A 22,310-nucleotide genomic window follows, 5' to 3' on the forward strand; every position below is an offset into this window, starting at 1 on the left:
GTGATCTTATGGAATTAAGTAGGAACAATGGTCCCTGGTGAAAGCCTTGGAAAGAAGGCTAAATTACCTAAATTGAAAGACCTAAAACATACCGTAAGAAGAACTTGGTTTAGATTAAATTGGGGCATAAATGTATGTCCTTAGATGAGAGCCCCAAAATTATAAGTTTTAAGTAATAAAAACGACTCAGATGATCAACATATAATAAAATAAATAAAAGATAGCATACGAGTCTCTTTAATCATTTCTGCTTTCACTATCACTTGAAAGCCATTTTTCACCCTCATTAGCATAATCATCTAGTGTTTCATCTTCTTCCCCAATGTCATCATATACGAAGTCGTGATCATTATCATTCATGTTCTTCAAGATCAAAACATTGTCATTAACAACTTCTACATCAATGTCTAAGTGACCAAATCATTGAAATTCATATCCATTCTCTTTCCTTTTTCAAAGTTGCAATGTTAGGAGAGTGGGTGAGGCATGAGATTTTTTTTTTCTTTTTTCATCCTCCTTTCTTTTCATTTCATTTCACAAAGGACACCCTGCACCATGCTCTTGTCTCATCTCTTAAACGAAACCACAGTAACATGCTGCTACAATTCAACACATTAAATGCTCTTCATTATGCCATGGGTTTTTTATTATTTTAAATTTTAAAAATTTAAAATTTAAAAATTAGAATTTATAAATTAAAAATTAGACTGAAAATAAAACTTGAAAATTTAAAGTAAGAAATTAAAATCATAAATTAAATATTTTATTAGAAAATGTATACAAGTATACTACAATGGTTACTACTTTTGTAGCATAATTTATGATTTTATTCTTAATAATTAATTAGTTTTGGAAAATTAGTAATTAAAAATTAAAAATAATAAATACATAATGAGATTATTTTAAAATAAAATAATAAATTATTAAATAAGATGTGGTTGAATACTTTGCAAAAAGACTTTTTATGTATATAATATATTACTAATATATAGTGCATTTTTTATTTTTAAAAATTTAGAAATTAAAAATTAGAGATTATAGATTAAAAATTAGACTAAAAATAAGAATTGAAAATTTAAAATATAAACTAAATATTTACTAAAAAAATCCATACAAGTAATTTAAAATAAAAATAAAAACTTAACAAATAAGTAGCTACAATAGCTACTATTTTTATGGTATAATTTATTATTTTGTTCTTAATAACTAACTACTTTTGGAATATTAGTAATTAATAATTAAAGATAATAAATGCATAATGAGATTATTTAAAAATAAAATAATCAATTATTAATTAAGTTGGATACTTTACAAAAAAACTTTTTTATGTATATAATATATTATTAATATATAATGTATTTTTTATTTTTTAATATTAAATAATATTTAATTTTTAGAAATTAAAATTAAAAATTAAAAAATAAAATTTATAGATTAAAAAATAGACTAAAAATAAAAATTGAAAATTTAAAGTAAGGAATTTTAAACATAAAATAAAAATTTTATTTAAAATCTATACAAGTATAAAAATAAATAAATAAAAAATAAATAAATTCTTAACAAACTAGTAGCTACTTCTGTTACTACTTTTTTGGCATAATTTATAACTAATCATTTTTGGAAAATTAGTAATTAATAATTATAAATAAATAAATATATAATGAGATTTTTAAAAATTAAAATAATCAATTACTAATTAATATGTGGTTGGATACTTTACAAAAAAAATAGATTACTAATATATAGTTGTAGACCCTTTTATGGATCAAGGGATTTTTCTCACCACTTGTTGGCCACCTGGGAAGAGTTGGGCATCTCTATAGAAGGGAGTAAGGGACGACTTCCATAAGAGTTGCATGCATGGGATGTGTGGCAAAGAATGGTACCACCTTGCCATGATGGTGGTTGAAGATGGAGACCCTTTTGCTGAAGAGTGAGCAGTGAAACGAGTAGAAGCTTGCAAGAGAAGAAAAACAGGGGAAGGGGGATATGAGGATAAGAGGAGTTTTTCCAAGATTCAATTTTTAGGGGTGAGAGCAAGGACAAAAGAAAAAAAAACAAAGCAAAAGAAAAACAAGGGGAAGGGAAGTTGAAGATAGGAGAGGAAGTTTTTCTGAGATTTAGGTTTTGGGAAGCAAGAGCAGGGGGTTTTTAGAGGAAAATAATAGTAAGCTAAGCGGAGAAATGGAGTGGGTACCAGTTAAGGGGGGATCAAGAAGAGAAAACCAGAGTAAAAGGGATTTTTTTTTTTTTTTTTTTTGGGATTGCCGAGAGTAAAAGCAAAGATCAAAGCCTCCCAGTACACTATGACTTGCTACTAAGGTACGATTTCACTCCCACTTTGCTTATTCTCATGCATGATTCCTTTTATTATTTGATCATTTCATTAGTATATATTGATTTCCTTATCAATTGTTGCATTTGTCTCATCTTATTTAGTAGATACCTATTTTTAGGGACTTAGAGGGGTGCTATGATTTTTTATTGTACCTTCCCAATAGGTAACCTGACCCTTGGACCCGACTTAGTTTTTCACAAACCTATTTTTCCAAATAAGGAGTCACACTTAGGGTTTTGTTTCTTATTTTTTTTCCATTTAAAAATAAAACAAAAATAAGTGGCAACTCCAACTCTTTTCAAAAAAAAATTTCAAATAAATAAAAAACGAATATCGTCGTCAAGTGGGAACACATCATGCGAAATATTGGGTCCACAAAATGGCGACTCCACTAGGGAAATTGAGGGTCAAGCTTGAACTTAAGTTAAGGCAAATGTGGCATTTGTTTAGTTGGTTGATGAATACCTTCCCTTTACGCTTCTCTATGCCTTAGTGATCATAGCACATTGAGGATTTTGATGTGGCAATTTTCGATGATTGATTGTTATATCCATTTGCGACATTGACATGGTGATGATATTGATTGATCCGTTTGCTTGTCTTAACATATTGATTCTGCTCTTGCCATGATTATCCTGCTTACTTTGGCATGTATGTTTGCATTGTTGTATATCATGTTTGTCTTAGTGTTAATTCTCTTGTTTGTATATTATCTTGATCATATTTGAGCATACTATCCTTGTTGTTATTCATCTTGATTGTCATATTCTCATTTAGCTTATGTGTAGACATGGATGATATACATGTGCTTTGCTTGACTACCTGTTGCATGACTAGTCTGCTCTTATGTGATTGCATGTTACTTATCCATGTGGGTCGGACATCTATCCTCTTACCTCCAACCCTTTAGTTTCGGTCATTTCTTTCCTTTCGATTCTTACATTTGCAAGTGTGAAGCCATGTGTGTACTTGTTTCTCTGACCGAGCTAGAAATTAGGAATAGGGTTTAGCGACGAGTTATATCGATGTTTGGGAACATTCTGGAGGAGGTGGACATACTGATGCTGATTGGAGTTCTATCTTTGAAGACCTGTATAGCCTAAAGCTAGGTTTCACAAATATTTGTGTGACTAATGTGTTTCATTTTCTACTTTAGCTTCATAGGTTTTTCGGATGCACTCACACCGCTCACTATGCACTTTAGTTGACTATTGAGTGTTGAGAATTGTGAGAGCTTTCACTATAGGAAACCCCTTGGGATGATAAGGTAATGCATGTGTGGAGGTGATGACCATCTTGCATGGAAGTGCCCCGTCTCTTCAGAGGCGTGCAGTGGGTTGCGTACCACTGGAGGGTACGATCGCTTATGCTAAAGATCTTTTAAAGTCCACCATTCCCTTTTATATCCACCTTAACCTTGTAGGTTGAACCTTAGATCCTTCAACTATGACTTTTTTTCCTACATGTGGGTGCATCTAAGGGCCTTCAGAGCCTCTTTAGTTACAGTTCGGATCCAGTACTTCCTCATTGGGTCTCTAGTTGAAAGTGCTTAGCTCTCTCTGAGGTCGTTCCACTTACAACAATACACACCACAGTCCCTGAGGATACTCATGCAAGCATGGATCGTATCGAGCAACGTATTAGGCAGTTGAGAGTATTTGACAGTTCAGTTGTTTGGGATGATCTTGATAGTACACTAGTAGCCAATCTACTGGCCAAGTTCAGGATGTCTGATATTGAGAGGTACACGGGCGTTGGTTGTCCTTGCATTCATCTTCGACTCTACAATACTGTGATGAGGGCCCATGGGTTAGACGAGTCGCTAATGATTACCATTTTTCCTTTATCTCTGAGTGGCGTAGCCCAGCGTTGGTTTGCATCTTTGGAGTCCTCGCGACGTAAGACATGAGATGACCTAGCTTAGGAGTTTTTGTGATAGTTTTTGTTTAACATTGTTGTAGATGTGTCGAGGAGAGAGCTAGAGGCTTTGAGACAGAGATCAGATAAGTCCATTTCTTCATTCATCTCCCGTTGGTTGGGGAAGATAGCAGAGATTATTGATAGACCATTAGAGAGAGACCAGATAAGATGATTTTGAGGAGTCTACAGCCCGAGATTGCTAAACATATGGTCGAAGTACCTTTTACGGACTTTGGATTTCTTATTTCAGCACTATATGACGTGGAGGATGACATTTTGAGAGGGTTATGGTCTGATTCTTCCCTTGTTGATGCTAAGTGGAAGAAACTAGTTAGAGGACAGAGGTCAAATGTGGGCACTATTACTTCTACTAGTCAAAGGCCTCTCAGGCGTCATCAGCCAATTCCACAGCCTGCTTATTCACCTCATTAATGTAGGCCATGAGCACTTCCTCAGCCGTATGATTAGACTTACCCATCTCTCACACTAGTACAATCGCGTTATGTGGTATCGGGCACAGAGAGGCCTCCAATTTCATACCTTACTCTAATACAACCATGTTATGCAGCACAAATCACAAAAAGATCTCCAGCTTTATACCCTAGACCCAAGGCTCCACAAGCGTTTGCTCCATTTACTTTGAGGACACCTAAACAATTTTCACAATTGGGTATGTCATTGATCCAGGCTCTTCGGAAGCTCACTGATATTGGATTACTGATGCTTCTTGCTCCTAAGCCATTGCCTCAACCTATTCTGCCATAGTTTAGGATGGATCTGCACTGTGCATATCATCAAGGGCTAGGACATGAGATTGATCATTATACTGCTTTGAGGCACACCATCAAAGACTTGAAAATCAAGGTTTGGTTCACTTGGTTCAACCAAGTATAACCACTAACCCTCTACTAGTTCATACTTCACATGTAGTCTCTTCACCGATCGACGACACACATTTCATGGATTTCACTGAGTCAGGTGATCGCATTCACATGTTGAGTTGGGATGATTCTGAGCCAGACCTTATAGTAGTGGATGAGAACTATGTGGTTGATGGAGTGATCTTAGACCCACATGCGTCTGCACCATTTAGATTGGTTCATGACACACTACCAATGTGGTTAACTACGGCTGGGTCGTTGATTCGCCCATGCTATAGCATTCGGTCTCCATTTATATTGAGTCAAGATCTTGTTAAGATGGTTACTTAGGATGTCCAATACATCATCTATGGAAGTAGGGTAGTACGACAATAGCCTCCCACAGCTGCCAAACCTTTAGAGAGTGATGCCACTCGAGAGGAGATCAGACGAGAGGATGATGAGATTTTAAGGCAGCTCTAGAGCACTTAGACCCGCATATCCATTTGGAGTCTTTTGGCATTATCTACATCTCATCGAGAGACACTGGAAAGGGCATTAAGTCAGATATGAGTTGAGACATTTACTTTCCCTAAGGGATCAATCCATATGTTGATAGTTGATAGGGTCATATGCATTGTCTTTTCTGCTGATGATTTACCCTCTGAGGGTTCTGACCATACTCTATCTCTCTACATTTTTATTAGTTTTTCTAGGCATTGAGTTCCATCTATCCTTCTAGATAATGGCTCTACCCTAAACGTTTGCCCGCTAGCTACAACAGTCGCTTTCGACTTCGGACTTTCAGACTTTGAGCCATATTCTCAGACAAATCGAGCCTATGACAGTACACGTAGAAAGGTTTTGGGTACGTTGACATTGGACTTACAGATAGGCCCAATCACATTCCCTGCTTTATTTTAGGTTTTGAGGATTTCCACATCCTTTAACCTGTTACTAGGTCGGCCTTGGATCCATAGAGTAGGAGCTATATTGATTCATCCCCAGCAACGGCGCCATTTGATTCTTGCGCCAGACGGGTGTTATCAACAAAATTTATACAACCTAAATCACCTTACACTAGGGTAACATGGCTACTATAGTATAATGGCTCTAAGATCGTCCACAAGGATGGGTTTTCTTCGTACAAGTGACTTTAGTGAAGGTAATGAAATGGTGCTTTTCCTTATGAAAATTAGCTTTTAAAGAAAATGGAATTGTGGTTGAAAAAAGTTGATTTTAAGTTAAGCAAAAATAGCAATTGAAGTTAACTACAAAGATAATGTCTCTTGGAGCTTTAGGTCACTAGGATCGGGTTCCTTAGGCAAATGGGGAGATTTCGGATTTTCTCCTCGCATTGGGGACAATAACATAAAGGATGGTTATTTCCCGAACCGGTTTTGTATTTAGCAATTAAGATTTGATCCAAAGGGTTCATAAAAAATGGTAGTTGCTTCCCATTAATGGCTTCAAACACTAAAGACCCTCACCTTGAACCACCTTCCAATGGCTCGTACTTGATAACTAATAAACATCCATGGATCTAGCAATAAGCATCCATATAATCTGGAAAGCTTACCAAGTATTGGCCATTCAAGGTGATTCTCACCTTGAACCACCTTCCAATGGCTCGTACTTGATAACTAATGGACATCCATGGATCTAGCAATAAGCATCCATAGAATCCGGAAAGCTTACCAAGTATTGGCCATTCAAGGTGATTATAAGATATTTAAAGTTAAACCTTGAAATAAAAACCATTAATGGTTAACAACTACCTTCATTTAAAGCAAGAAAAACTCTCACCTTTGCATCTGGGTCCTTCACCTAGTTTCCATCACTCCAAGAAACGTAAAACTTAGCCACTCATCCTCTGAGAAATCATCCTCAAAGGTTGTTTGACTAGAAAGAAAAATGAAAACAAAATGAAAAGGAAAGGCAGAGCAAGGGCTTTGTATATTTCTTCCTACGGGAATTACAAGTGTCCTCTCTCTTTAAGATTTTACAAAAAGATATATATATATATATATATATATATATATATATATATATATATATATATATATATATATATATATATATATATATATATATATATAGAGAGAGAGAGAGAGAGAGAGAGAGAGAGAGAGGTATTTCCAACCCCCCTTTATAGTTCCTAACCAAGAAATCCTATCATTGGTTGATTACAAGGAGAAAATAGTAATTTACACAAAAATCTGGAGATAAAAATCTAACGGAGTCGGTGAACAGGAACATTTCGCAGACCATACGAAATTTCGCATGGTGTGGTTTCGTAGGTTGTGCGAAATTGTCCTTCACTCAGTCCTACAACTGCTCCTCCTTTTGATTTCGCATGTTATGCGAAATTGCTACATGTTGGATTTCTTCCTCTGGTTTTATTCCTTGCATCTTTGATTGGCTTGGCAACCTATTGCCGAGCTTGGAAAAGGGCTATAAAGAGCTCCAAAACTCGGATTCTTCATGTATTTGAGCTTCAACTTGCATTGTCATGGATTGCACAAAATTCTCCCTCATTCTTTGCTTGTTTCAATGATAAAAAAGCTACCAAAAACATCAAAACTAGCCAAAACTTATTAGTAACCCTTGTTAGGTTCCTTAATGTGCCAATTGAGTTAAAAAGTATTAACTACTGCTCAAAAGTCTTTAAAACGGTTAATTTCAAGCTATAAAAGAGCACTTTTTGAGTAGTAATCACTCTCCCCAGTCAACACATTGCTAGTTCCTTAGCAATGAATGAGAGATAAAGAAAAATAGACAGTAAAATAATTTACAAAATCATGCTAATCACTCCAAAAAATTTTCAAGTGGCATGATGCGGATCATACACTCTCATGGAACATCAAATAGGCAAAACCCAACCTTCAACAAGGGTCATCAAATATCTTGCTTAATCACAATTTATAAAGAGTAGGCATTATGAAAATTTAAGCATCAAAAGAATTTCCACTCCCAAAGGTCCAATCCTTACTTTTCCACAAAAATCTAAGTGTTAGGCTTATTAGTTTCCGATTATAGTATGTCGAACTATTCTCTCCCCCCAACCTAGTTCTTTCTCAAACCTTAGGAAACTGACCAACCTCCAATAGGCTAAGAACACACCTCTTTTATTTCACAATTTTTTTCATTGTAGGAGTACAATGCTAAAGGTATTGTTTTCTAAAGTGTCCATGTAACGGGGATCCATCGATGACTCCCAACCAATCAAGGTTTAGGGCATCAACCTTTAAGGATCTTTCGACCACTAACCCCTTAGATTTCACCCAGGATTTTTGAGATTGAAATTCAATACCCAAGCATCTACAATATGTTAAACTCCACCTATTCACCCTTGTAACGAGCATTGAGGTCGGTGACTCCTAACCAATAAAGGCTTAGGGCACCGGGTTTTAAAGACTTTCACCGTATACCCCTCGGACCTTGCTCGGGTTTTAAGGCAAGTGAAACACTTTGTTCCTCTTTTTTTCTTTAAGGCTCATTGGCCTTTTATAAGGTGTCCTAACACTATTAAAACTAGGTTAAAGGTACCAAGTCAAAATTTTCCTAAGTTCAGGAGGTGAGATAGTTTTTCATCTTATAACTGGAGCCTAATGTACACAGTGTGTGGTAAGATTAAAGTGAAAGAAATAAGGTTGAATTCAATAGGAGTTTCAATAATTCATCAACCTCAATAAGCATAAAACAAACTCTAAGATTCAAGTAAAAAGACAAGAACTCAATTTTTCCCATTTCATTTTGAGAATTTTTCCTTAATAACCATAGAGAGTAGAGTAAAAACTTTTAAAATTAAGCAAAAAGTAACTAAATTAACAAATTAACCTAGCATTATTAACAATACTTCTTTTCTCAACTCTCCCCCCAACCAAGATCAACATTGCCCTCAATGTGTCAAGAGCAATTGAAGATAAAGGGAGGAAATGGTACCTCTTGAGTGAAATGGAGTCTGAGTCGTATAGGAGAAATCACATGAGTAAAAAAACAAAAGAGTAATGAGTAGAGGGAATCGAAAAATGCCAAGTAATATAAAAAATGATGTCTATATATTAATTTGAGAAAGTACAATATGAGATATCATCAGGTAATACATCCAATCTTAGAATATAAAGCATCAAAACAAGGAACAATCTCCACTAATATAATATGTAAATACAATAAGATAAAGAGATGTCATATGATCAAATAGTGGGAGCCTCAGGTGGAGATGATGCATCCTCAGGTGTAGTTGTGATTGTGTCAACTGTCTGAGGCTCATCCTGAGGATCAACTGAAGCAATGGCATCTGTGGTGGCCTCCTGAGGTGGCAACATCTGGACCTCTGCTGTGGTAGTGTCCTCAGTTGGAATAGTATCCTCAACTGGAGCTAAAGGCTCTGATAATGCAGAAAGGTTAGGCTGAGGTGGAAGCAGAAGACCCAGGTGCTGCTAGATCTAGCGAAGTATAGTAGTCTATTGGTTTTGTTGGAAACGCATCTCAGCCATTTGTTGGAAGAGAGCAGCGTGTGTGGTGGACAATGTCTACAATGTAGCTACAAGGCCGCGAAACTCCGAAGCAGAGATGGTGATGGAAGGCTCGGATGTAGTAGGAGCAACAGGTGGAACAGTAGGAGTCATAGGGGGAGCAGCAGAAACAGCCTCAGGCATGGGCACTGGTGGTGCTGAAGTAGGTGATGCAGGGGCAGGTGGTATAGTCTTTGTCGGAAGCTCGCCCTGCTTTATAGATACTAGAGTAGACTTTGTTTGCTCCGTTTGTGGAGGCTCTGGAGGTGCTACCATGGGATGGGCTCCTGGAAATGCAAAATAGCCCGCCAACTGATTCCATTTGTCAAGAGTGAATCGCTCTCGACAAATGCGGCGACGCTCGTGCTGAGGCTCAGTAGGAAAACCCATATGCTCCAGGATCTGGCAAAGCAACCTTGGGAATAGCAATGGAATGGTGTTCGCCCTCTGAAGCTTCTTCCTATGGACCTTCTCCTCAAAGTGGACGAGGGAGGCCATGATCAAGTGGTGCGGACCAAAGTAGAAGCCCTCTGATATGCGGAACAAAACATCCAAGATAGTTCTTCGCCTCTATATCGAATGTTGTAGGGGAAAGAGGTTGGAGCGTAACACCACATTTATGATGAGCATCCAGGTTGAAGCTTCTTTCGAAGAAGGATCGAATCTGGAGAGGTCCCCCTGGATAAAATGCGGACCATGTCCCTCTGAGATACTATGGACCACCGGCGGAAAGCAGATGGATCAACTGGCTCGAAAAGAATCTGTAGATCCTCTACAATATCTCTAGCCTCGAGGATACCATGACATCCATCAATGATGAAGTGAATCGAGGTAGGACTCGGGACGCCACGAGTAGTCATAGACTGGTAAAAGTCTAATGCTACTCTAGGATAAAAGAACTCACGAGGAGTCATAAGCCGCTTAAGATAGTACTTCTGCAGTAGGCCATAAGAGTCTTGGAGCTCAGGCTTCTGTCGGAAGGCTTCCTGATCAAAATAGAACTTCGAGTGGAAAAGTCTTGATTCGCAATCTGAGTTGCCCTTAATGGGCAGTGCTATGAGCATTGGGTGTCTAATAATAGACCCCGGCGACATGTCGGAAGGAAACTCAGAATCTGCAGGAGCTCGAGCATGTGTAGCTACAGGAGGCTCAGGCTGTGGAGCTCTAGATGACTCGCTTGGGCCTAAAGTCCTGGCCCTCTTGGCAGGAGGATGCCGCAATAAACTCTAAGGGCATGAAGCAGTCGCCCCTTGTGTAGTAGGTCTCCTAGTCTCATATCGGCACCGAGGAGCAGAAGAAGATGGACTAGTGGGCGCTCCACCATCAGAAAAGAGAATCTACGAGGCCTTTGTGGTAGCCTTCTGAGGCTGCGAATCACGAGGCACCTGAGCAGAGGAGGTTTTCTGCCTTGGAGTGCGACTCTGCGAAGGGGCAGCAAGGGCCCCTCAGGTTCGTGCCATATGGAAATGAAGAAAAGGGCCTCGGGTCCGTGCTCGAAGGGGGGTGTCAAATGGGAAAGTGATGGAGTGAGATGCAAGAGGGGGCGTGTGAACAGAGGGTGGAACCAAAGCAGAGGCATGAGGTGACACTATGAAGAGGCCACAACGTGGTAAAGAGATTTGCAATGGGAGGGTGCTTGAGAAATAGGGGAAAATGAGGGAGTTAGGGTTCGGGAGGTATTTAAAAATAAATTCGCAAGGGCGTATCGCAGACCATGCAAAATTTCGCATGGTGTGCGAAATTTTGCACAGTGTTAGGTGTGCGAAATGGGTTCGTAGACCCCTTTAGATTTTCGTACAGTGTGCGAACTGGTGTTGGGTGTGCGAAATGGGTTCACAGGCCCCTTAGATTTTTGCACAGTGTGCGAACTGGTGTTGGGTGTGCGAAATGGAATTTAAAGGGCTCAAAACTGGCAGTAGCTGACCTTACTTTGAGGAGGGTTTCGCAGACCCTGTGAAATTTTCACAAGGATGTGCGAAATGCTTTGGATATTTTTTTTCTTCAGGGTTTTTCCTCTACCAAGAATCTTTAAGGACATGCTCATTTGCTTTAAAGTCCCCCCTGAAATTGATAATAAAAAACCTAAGTTAAATCAAACCAAAATGAAATTAAAGCGAGAAATCAAAATCAAAACAAGTAACAAAACAAGAAAACTCTCAAACAAAAAATAAAACAAAAAGATATGGACTTGATAGTCTTTAGAAAGACTAAGTTCATTCAAAAACTAGTCTTGTCAAGCTTGATGTGGATCAAAGAGGATGAATTCCTCCTTGTTACGAGAAAAAAACTCCATAAAGGGTTTGAGACGGTGGCTATTCATTTTGAAGCTACTGGTGCTGTTGGAGTTGAGTAGTTCCACTACTCCATTTGAACGCACTTTGTGAATGGTAAAAGGACCTATCCACTTTGATTTCAACTTACCCGGAAAGATGTGGAGCTTATAGTCATAGAGCAAGACTCTTTGTCCCTTTTGAAAATCTTTACGGGAAACCAACTAATCATGCTACCTTTTCAATCTCTCTTTTGCAATTTTTGAATTGATGTAGGCATCATTTCTCAATTCCTCCAACTCATTGAGGTCTAAGAACCTCTTCATCCCAGTTCTGCTCAAATTCATGTTGAGCTTCTTGATTGCCCATCAAGCCTTGTATTCCAATTCCACAAGGAGATGGCATGCTTTGCCATAGACTAAGTGATAAGGAGACATCCCAAGAATGATCTTGTAAGCTGTTCTATATGTCCATAGTGAATCAAGGAGCTTGACAAACCAATATTTTCTGTTCGTGTTCACCACCTTCATCAATATGTTTTTAATCTCCCGATTTACTAACTCAACTTGCCCACTAGTTTGAGGGTGGTAAGGTGTAGCTACCTTATGCTTCACCTCATACTTGGCTAGGAGAGTTTCAAAAGGCTTGTAGCAAAAATGAGTACCCCCATCACTAATTATGGTTTTGGCCACCCCAAATCTTGAGAAGATGTTCTTCTTGAGAAACTTGAGAACCACTCTATGGTCATTGTGCTTGCATGGGACTGCCTCAACCCACTTAGAAACATAATCTACTCCCACCAAGATGTAAGAGTAGCCAAAAGACATAGGGAATGGTCTCATGAAGTCAATGCCCCAAACATAAAAAAGATCAACTATCGAAATGGGGTTCAAAGGCATCATGTTCCTGCGTGTCAACTTCCCAACCCTTTGGCATCAATCACAACTCTTGCACATGGTGTAGGTATCTTTGAAAAGTGATGGCCAACAGAAACCCGATTGCAACACCCTCATGGTTGTCTTCTGAGAAGCAAAGTGGCCTCCACATGCATTTTCATGGCAATGACTGAGGATCCTCTGTTGCTCTTCTTCAGGAACACACTTCCTTATTATCTAATCCGCACAATACTTGAATAGAAATGGCTCTTCCCAATAGTAGGCATGAATTTTTGCAAAGAAGTACTTCTTATCTTGTGTTTTCCACTTACTTGGAACTTCTCCTATGACTAGGTAGTTAGCAATGTGAGCATACCAAGGAATAACTTCCACCAACATGAGAGACTCCTCTGAAAAATCATCATTGATGGGCAAACCATGGGAATTATGTGCAATAACTAGCCTTGAAATGTGGTCTGCTACCACATTCTCCACACCTTTCTTGTCTTTAATCTGGAGATTGAACTCTTAAAGCAAGAGGATCCATCTAATCAGCCTTGCTTTAGTATCTTGCTTAGTCAACAGATACTTCAAAGCAGAGTGAGTAGTGAAAACCACAATGAAGGACCCCACCAAGTAAGCACGAAACTTATCCAAGGCAAAAACTACAGCTAATAATTCTTTCTCGGTGGTTGTGTAATTTCTTTGCGCCTCATTCAATGTCTTGCTCGCGTAATAGATCACATAGGGTTTTCCATCTTCTCTTTGCCCAAGAACAGCTCTTATGGCAAAGTCACTGGCATCACACATTACCTCAAAGGGCAGTTGCCAGTTGGGAGCCCTCACTATTGGTGCGGTTGTCAGAAATAGTTTCAATTCTTCAAAACTCCTTTGGCATCTATCATCCCATATGAATTTAGCATCCTTCACCAATAGTTCACAAAGAGGCCTTGCAAGTTTAGAGAAATCCTTGATAAACCTCCTATAGAACCCGACATGGCCAAGGAATTGCCTTACTCCTTTGACATTTGTTGGGGATGGCAACTTGACAATGAGTTCAAACTTTGCTTTGTCAACTTCAATGTCTTGCTTGGAGATGATGTGCCCAAGGACAATCCCTTGTTATACCATGAAATGACACTTTTCCCAGTTAAGCACTAAGTCTTTCTCAATGCATCGGTTCAGAAACGGCTTCTAAGTTGACCAAGCATTCATCAAATGCACTTCCATATATGGTGATATCATCCATAAAGACTTCCATAATACGCTCCACCATATCATTGAAAATGCTTAACATGCATCTTTGGAAAGTTGCAGGTGCATTGCATAAGCTAAAAGACATTCTCCTGTATGCATAGGTGCCAAATGGGCACATGAAAGTGGTCTTCTTCTGGTCTTCAACTTCAATTTCTATCTGAAAGTACCCGAAGTAACCATCAAATAAACAAAAAAAAAAAAAATGCCCAGAGACCCTCTTAAGCACCTTATCAATAAAGGACAACGGGAAATGGTCCTTCCTTGTCACTGCATTCAATCTCCTGTAATCGATACACACCCTTCAACCTGTAGTGAGGCGTGTAGAGACATCTTCTCCCTTATCATTTTGCACCACCATGATCCCAAACTTCTTTGGCACAACTTGAGTATGACTCACCCATGGGCTATCTGATATGGGTAGATAATACCGACTTGAAGCAGCTTAAGAACTTCAGCTCACACCACCTCTTGCATGTGAGGGTTCAACCTTCTCTGAGGTTGACGAACTGGCTTAGCTTCATCCTCTATGTAAATATGATTGGTGCAGACTAAAGGGCTGATCCCTTTCAAATCAGAAATTTGTCACCCTATTGCCTTCTTACATCTTCAAAGGACTTCAAGTAGATAATCCTCCTGATGAATGGTAAGAGCTGAAGATATAACAATAGGGCACTGCTTGTCTTCTTCCAAGTATGCATACTTCAACTCTGTGGGTAATGGCTTAAGAATAAGCTTTGGGGGCTCCTCCTTAGCAGCTCTTTGTGTCTCATCCTCATTAAATAAGGGTAGAATTTATTCTCTCCTCCTCCATGGAGACAGGGTAGAAAGCAAATATGAGGGTTCAAGTAACCCTTCATCAAGATCCCCAAGACTCTCAATCAAATCCTCCTGCATTCTCTGATCACAATGCTCCCCCACTAAAATGTTAATCATGGACACTTCCTCTGGACCTTCTTCTTCTTCCAGACGGATATGCTTCTTGCACAAATGGAAGATGTTGAGCTCTAATGTCATGTTACCAAACGTGAGTTGCATGACTTCATTCCTACAATTGATGATTGCATTTGATGCAGCTAGGAATGGTCTTCCTAGGATGATAGGAACATAATTAGTTCCTTTGACAACTGGATCCGTATCAAGAACAACAAAATCCACTGGATAGTAGAATTTGTCAACTTGAACCAAGACATCTTCGATCATCCCTCTTGGAATCTTCACTGATCTATCTGCCAGAGATAGAGTGATGGATGTTGGCTTTAACTCTCCAAGTCCCAACTGCTTGTAGATAGAATAGGGTAGCAAATTCCCAAGTCCAAAAAAGCTTTCTCTACACAAGTCCCTCCAATACTCACTGAGATGGTAGGGCAGCCCAGATCTTTGTACTTCACTGGAGACTTGCACTGTATGATGGCACTCATTTGCTCAGTCAAGAAGGTTTTCTTGTTCACATTAAACCCTCTCTTTACAGTGCACAAGTCCTTCAAGAATTTTGCATATGTCGGCACTTGTTTGATCATGTCTAGTAAAGGGATATTGACTTTCACTTGCCTCAACACTTCAAAATTTTCTGATGCATTATTGGTTCCCTTTTTGTGATGCAAAGCTTGGGGGAAAGGTGGAGGCATGTGTTTCTTCATCATATCTTCCTTGATGACTATCCTCTTGGGTTCTTCATCCACACTGTTATCATGGTCATCTTTCTTTGTACTTTTCTCTTCTTTTTTTTTTCCTTTAATTTTCTCACTCTTTTCTTTTTCTACTACACTCTTTTCATCATGCTTTGGCTTGGATGTGGGCTGATCAACCTCTTTACCACTCCTCAAGGTGATAACTGCTTTGACTTCCCTCACCTTTGAAGATTCTCCCTCTTGAGCCTCCACTTCATGGATACCCTTGGGATTTTGATGAGGTTAAGAAGAAAACTTTCCTTTCTCTTGCATTGTGTTAAGGTTGGTAAGCCTTGAGATTGCATATTGGACATTGTCTATCTTTTGAGACAGATCATTTTGCATCTCATCCATCATTTTGTTCAATGTACTCTCCACATTGTCAATTTTTTAATTCAGTTGAGCATTGATGGACTTCTGATATCCCATAAAGTCTCCCACAACCTTGCTATGGTTCACAATAGCTTGTTCAAGATTCAAGGTTTGCTGAGGTGCTTGAGTAGGTTGTGTGTACTGAGGTGACTCTGGGTTCCAAGAGAAATTTGGATGGTTTCCCCAATTTGAATTGTAGGTGTTGCCATATGAAGCATTGTTATTGGGCTTGAATTGATCAATAACATTTGCTTGATCACCAAACATCTCTCTCACTGTTGGAATGGTAGGACACTCCTCCACTAAGTGCTCATAAGATTGACAAATGGAACAAGGCATAGCTTGCACTGATGTCTCACAAATGGCTTGCACTTTTTGTACCTTCTTCATTTCTAGCTCTTCCAATCTCCTTGCCAAAGCTACAACCTTTGCTTTCATGTCAATGTCTTCATTAAAAACATACATCCCACCCTTAGCATTAGGTTGAGACTTCATTCTTCCCACCTCTCTAGTGTTTGGTTCATCCCATCCTCTTGAAACTTTAACCACATAACTCAAAAAGTCCATGGCTTCCTCCGGATTCTTACTCATGAAGTCTCCTCCACACATAGTTTCTAGAAGTTGCTTCATTGAAGAAGACATACCATCGTAAAAATAGCTCACTAAGAGCCATGTGTCAAAACCATGGTGAGGACAAGCATTTATAGCTTCCATGTACCTCTCCCAACACTCATATAATTTCTCATTCTCTTTAGTTGAGAAGTTCGAAATTTGTCTTTTCAAACCATTGGTCTTATGAGTAGGGAAGAACTTCTTCAGAAACTCGGCTTGTAAATCAGTCCAAGTTCGGATACTCCTTGTCCTTAGAGAATTGAGCTAAATCTTGGCCTTATCATTCAAGGTGAAAGGAAACAACTTGAGCCTCATCAAGTCAATTGAAGCTCCTCCTTCTTGGAATGTATTACAAACCTCCTCAAATTCCTTAATATGCGAGTAGGGATTCTTACTTTCCATCCCATGGAAAGTAGGAGTAGCACAATGTGAGGTCGGATTACTAGCTGCTTAATGGGAGGCATTATGCATGAAGGTGCACTCATACGAGGTGGATGCATGCGGTCCCTCATGGATCAGTATGCATTGAAATTATCCTCTTGACCATGTTGGCTATTCTGGTCTTTAGGTGGAACATCCATGATGTTCAAGCACACTTCCAACTCAGTTTCTTGAGGAGTTTCAATCTTCACAAGTCTTCCCTCAATATCTCTTATCCAATAGGGCATGCACAACTAGAGATCATTGAAACAAAAACAAAGAAAACAAAAGAAATACAATTCTAAGAAAAGGTTAAAGTTAGCTAAAAACTAAATAAAAGATGAGCTAAAATAGAGACAAAGAAAAAAGAATTAGTAAAAGAAAAATCACCAAACTTGTGATGAAGATCACAAGTGTTCACCAAAAGTAATGTCAATGTACTTTGGCACCATCCCCGGCAACGGCGCCATTTGATTCATCCCTAGCAGCGACACCATTTGATTCTTGCACCAGACAGGTGTTATCAACAAAATTTATACAACCTAAATCACCTTACACTAGGGTAGCATGGCTACTATAGTATAATGGCTCTAGAATCGTCCACAGGGATGGGTTTTCTTCGTACAAGTGACTTTAGTGAAGGTAATGAAATGGTGCTTTTCCTTATGAAAATTAGCTTTTAAAGAAAATGGAATTGTGGTTGAAAAAGTTGATTTTAAGTTAAGTAAAAATAGAAATTGAAGTTAACTACAAAGAGAATGTCTCTTGGAGCTTTAGGTCACTAGGATCGGGTTCCTTAGGCAAAGAGGGAGATTTCGGATCTTCTCCTTGCATTAGGGACAATAACATAAAGGATGGTTATCTCCCGAACCGGTTTTGTATTTAGCAATTAAGATTTGATCCAAAGGGTTCATAAAAAATGGCAGTTGCTTCCCATTAATGGCTTCAAACACTAAAGACTCTCACCTTGAACCACCTTCCAATGGCTCGTACTTGATAACTAATGAACATCCATGGATTTAGCAATAAGCATTCATATAATCTGGAAAGCTTACCAAGTATTGGCCATTCAAGGTGATTCTCACCTTGAACCACCTTCCAATGGCTCGTACTTGATAACTAATGGACATCCATGGATATAGCAATAAGCATCCATAGAATCCGGAAAGCTTACCAAGTATTGGTCATTCAAGGTGATTCTAAGGGATTTAAAGTTAAACCTTGAAATAAAAACCATTAATGGTTAACAACTACCTTCATTTAAAGCAAGGAAAACTCCCACCTTTGCATCCGGGTCCTTCACCTAGTTTCCATCACTCCAAGAAACGTAAAACTTAGCCACTCATCCCCTGAGAAATCATCCTCAGAGGTTGCTTGGCTAGAAAGAAAAATGAAAACAAAATGAGAAGGAAGGGCGAACCAAGGGCTCTGTATATTTCTTCCTATGGGAATTACAAGTGTCGTCTCTCTTTAAGATTGTACAAAAAGATATATATATATATATAGAGAGAGGTCTTTCCAACCCCCCTTTATAGTTCCTAACTAAGAAATCATATCATTGGTTGATTACAAGGAGAAAATAGTAATTTACACAAAAATCTGGAGATAAAAATCTAACGGGGTCGGTACACAGGAAGATTTCGCAGACCATACAAAATTTCGTATGGTGTGGTTTCGCAAGGTGTGCGAAATTGTCCTTCACTCAGTCCTGCAACTGCTCCTCCTCTTGATTTCGCATAGACATGCGAAATTGCTACATGTTGGATTTCTTTCTCTAGTTTTCTTCCTTGCATCTCTTATTAGCTTGGCAAAGGGCTATGAAGTGCTCCAAAACTTGCATTGTCATGGATTGCACAAAATTCTCCTTCATTCTTTGCTTGTTTCAATGATAAAAAAGCTACCAAAAACACCAAAACTAGCCAAAAACTGATTATTAACCCTTGCTAGGTTCCTTAATGTGCCAATTGAGTTCAAAATTATTAACTATTACTCAAAAGTGTTTAAAACAGTTAATTTCAAGCTATAAAAGAGCACTTTTTGAGTAGTAATCATTTGTCATCTTCCCTTCATCAGAAGGTGAAGTTTATACACGAGGGCAAAGTCATTACTATATAGTCTTTTGTGGACACTTATTCTACTTGAGAGCTAGTATTGGAGATTAGTCATGGCAACGATGACCTATTTCTGACTGACTTCACCTTTGATGAGATACAGATTGTGGAGGTCAAGCAATTCTGTAGAGATCATGTGGCACTTTCTTTTAATGAGTATGGTAGTACAGTGGTTTTGGATATGATGAAATCTATGTCTTTCTTACCTGGCTTAGGTTTGGGGCGTCGTCAGCATGGCTCTAGAGAATTTATTGCCACAGTTGATCATGATACTCCTTTCGGTCTTAGTTTTTGTGGACCCTCATTTTTCACGTGCGTTCTCACTCGATCTATGAGACTCGCTTTTTATTTGTGAAAAAATAATTTTAGAAAAGTTGGAGTCGCCACCTATTTTATTTTTATTTTAAAGGGAAAATAAAACAAGAAAGAAAAACCCTAAAAAGTGACTCCATAGTTTTGGGAAAAGCATGTCTTTGAGAAACCTGAGTCTGGGTCCGGGGATCAGGTTACTTATTGGGAAGGTACCTCTAGAAGGTAGCACCCCTCTAAGCCCTAAAAAGGTCTCTACTGACTAAGTTAAGGGAAATGGGGCAATTAATTAATTAATTGAGAGTACCTAGGTTGACTAAGGTGATTTCAAAAAATATCATGCCAAACAAGATCAAATCACAATAAAGGAGAGTTAAGGTGCGTACCTGAACCGCTTCTTAAGCGCCATTAAAAGACATCAAAGTTAGTTTGAAAATATGACACATAACATGCATTTTTGTCAAGGATGATCAAACAAGCATCAAAACAATCAAGCATGTCATCAAACGGGGACATGGGTCATGATAACATGCACATTCATAGAATTTTATAGTTGGAAGGTGGAAGGAGCGTACCTAATTAGTGAGCATCCACACGTCTTTGGAAAACAAGGTTAGCTCAATAAAAAGTATAAACGCTTCTCATATATATCATAAAGAATGATTAAAACCAGCCAAATATCAAACAATCCCCTCATTTGAATCAATATTAGAGAAGACATCAAGAATGTCGAACCCCCTACCAATGTCCAAATTGCTTTCGCACAAATTGATTCAATCAGTCCTATTATTTAGAACCATGAAGTTTATTCGTGCTTGAGGAAAATCAAGAAAATGGTTGAAAGTCAAAGAAAATAGTGAAAGTGCATGCCAAGAAGAAAAATGGCATCAACGAGTTTGTTAAAATTTGGATCTTACTACTTAAGGAAGGATTAAGGATGTTTCTTTAAAGTAAGAATTATTTGGATAAAAACAATTTGGAAAAGCACAATTTAAAATATGTAGAAGCATGATGAAGACGATGGGTGTAGGAGGAAGAGGAGAGTGTACACCAGGATGGCCATTTTCAGAAGGCGGTCCAAGGATGTGATTATGACTTGCATTGCTGGTGGTCGTAGATGCTACTGTTGTTCCCTTTGAATTTTTCCCTTCTGCTCTCTCGCATGCATTTAAGTGCTTTGCATCACTATGTTCTTGAGCTCTTCCTCATTTCTTGAAACCCTCTTGCATAAGTCCCTGAAACTGGAGTCAGCTTCTGAAGATAACCCTAGGTCACAATCAAAATTCATAAAGTCAATTTCCTTCTTCTTAAGTCTTTCTGCGTGCCCATATTCAAAAGTTAACAGCTTTACTTCCTCCTCAAACTTGGAACTCAAGCGAATTTGCTTGGGTCCTTTGCAACAGATGAAATAACACCGGGTTGTTAATTCCTCAATTTATGTCATTAGCGAGCATTGAGTCATCATAGGTAAAAATAGCTCTTCTATGTCAGTGCACTGATCTACTTGTAACATCTCAATTTTCTTTGACAGGTCTTCTTTTTTTTTGTGTCTGAGGTTGTGGTTCAGTTTCTTTATTTCTTCTATTTCTGTATATCCCAGAATTCAGGATTTTCCCAACTGCAGTTTTATTTTATAATTCTCTAACTCCTTTGCTTCATTTTCTAAGTCAAACTTGGACACCACCACGTATTTCAATCTTTGAGTCTAATTCCGTATTTGAAGGTAGGACTTTCTATTCTTGCTGCAATTGGGAGAACAAATTCTGTGAGTTCTGGGGAGTCATCTCAGTTCAAAAAAAATTGCAGGTGTTCATTATGTGCAAGGGTATGAAGTTGTTACAATTTCTCCAATTTTCTGACAAGCTCGATAGTGTGGAAGGAATTCTTGAGAATCTGGAACATAACTGTGAGTAATCTTGGAAACAATTGGGCAATCTGTAAGTTCTTCACTTGCTCTCATCGCTAAGTTACCTCATTCTTTCTGATACCTGGACTTGCTACCTCTGATTTACTTGGAGATCATCAACAAGAGGACAATCAAGGTAAAGTGAGCCCACTAATTCTTATTCATGTTTGTTAGATGCTAACTTGCTGATGTGTTCTGTCAAACTAAGCAAGCCAACTGGTGTGTTCTGTTGAATTGAGAAACACTGTATTTACTCTCAAATTTAAATCTTTTAACCTGAATTCAGAATCAGCAGCGTCATTAGAGTCACTGGCAGTGGCAAGCCTCGATTCTTGCCCAATTCTGTCGACAGTTTCTCATTTCTTGAAACTTGCATTTCCGAGAAGAGGATTGTCTTTTGCATTCTGAACATTCCATTAACTGCTTGGAGTTGGTAAAGGATTAGGAGGAGTGGACATTTGAACTTTTATTACAGCTTTGCTATTTAAATTCAAAGAACTAATTGATTTGCACTGTCTCTCAACAGCATTATTGCTGGATTTGACTTGCTTCAATTTACTATAAGTAGTAAAATCATTTTCGAAATCCACCAACCCAATGGACTCTAAGGAGAAAGGTTCAGCCTGATGCGTGCTATTAGCATTGGAAGTTGTCTCGAACATAGCAAGATCAATCAAACTTTTACCTAGTTGATTTATCTTCATTTCAATCATGGCATCTTCGAGGAGCAACCTTTCATTGGACTTCATGTCGCACATGTCCAATAGTAGGAATAATCGGTGCTTCTCTGAGAACTTCGCAAAAGCAATGTGTTTTTCATCAATGTTCAAATCAGACATTGAAATTTTGTTTTTGTAGGCTGGCGAAAATGTTGGT

The 22,310-nt window shown here is 38.5% G+C and overlaps 1 protein-coding gene across 1 annotated transcript; it reads right to left on the bottom strand.

The window, feature by feature from the left end:
- Positions 1–9,314: 9,314 nt before the first annotated feature.
- Positions 9,315–10,133, bottom strand: LOC117923055 (classical arabinogalactan protein 9-like). Its single transcript, XM_034841309.1, has 2 exons — positions 9,669–10,133; positions 9,315–9,530 (listed from the first exon to the last, which is right to left on the bottom strand). Exons 1-2 carry the CDS (start codon positions 10,131–10,133, stop codon positions 9,315–9,317), a joined length of 681 nt encoding a protein of 226 aa, XP_034697200.1.
- Between the last annotated feature and the right edge of the window lie 12,177 nt (positions 10,134–22,310).

The sequence above is a fragment of the Vitis riparia genome, chromosome 10 (genome assembly GCF_004353265.1).
Source record: "Vitis riparia cultivar Riparia Gloire de Montpellier isolate 1030 chromosome 10, EGFV_Vit.rip_1.0, whole genome shotgun sequence".
Taxonomy (NCBI): domain Eukaryota; kingdom Viridiplantae; phylum Streptophyta; class Magnoliopsida; order Vitales; family Vitaceae; genus Vitis; species Vitis riparia.

Bases quoted from the DNA above. Each gene is read 5' to 3' on its own strand.
- LOC117923055 (XM_034841309.1), bottom strand. From the start codon at position 10,133: ATGGCCTCCCTCGTCCACTTTGAGGAGAAGGTCCATAGGAAGAAGCTT. The intron at 9,531-9,668 runs GTAGCTACATTG...CTTCCACCTCAG, and splicing joins CTTCGGAGTTTCGCGGCCTT to CCTAACCTTTCTGCATTATC.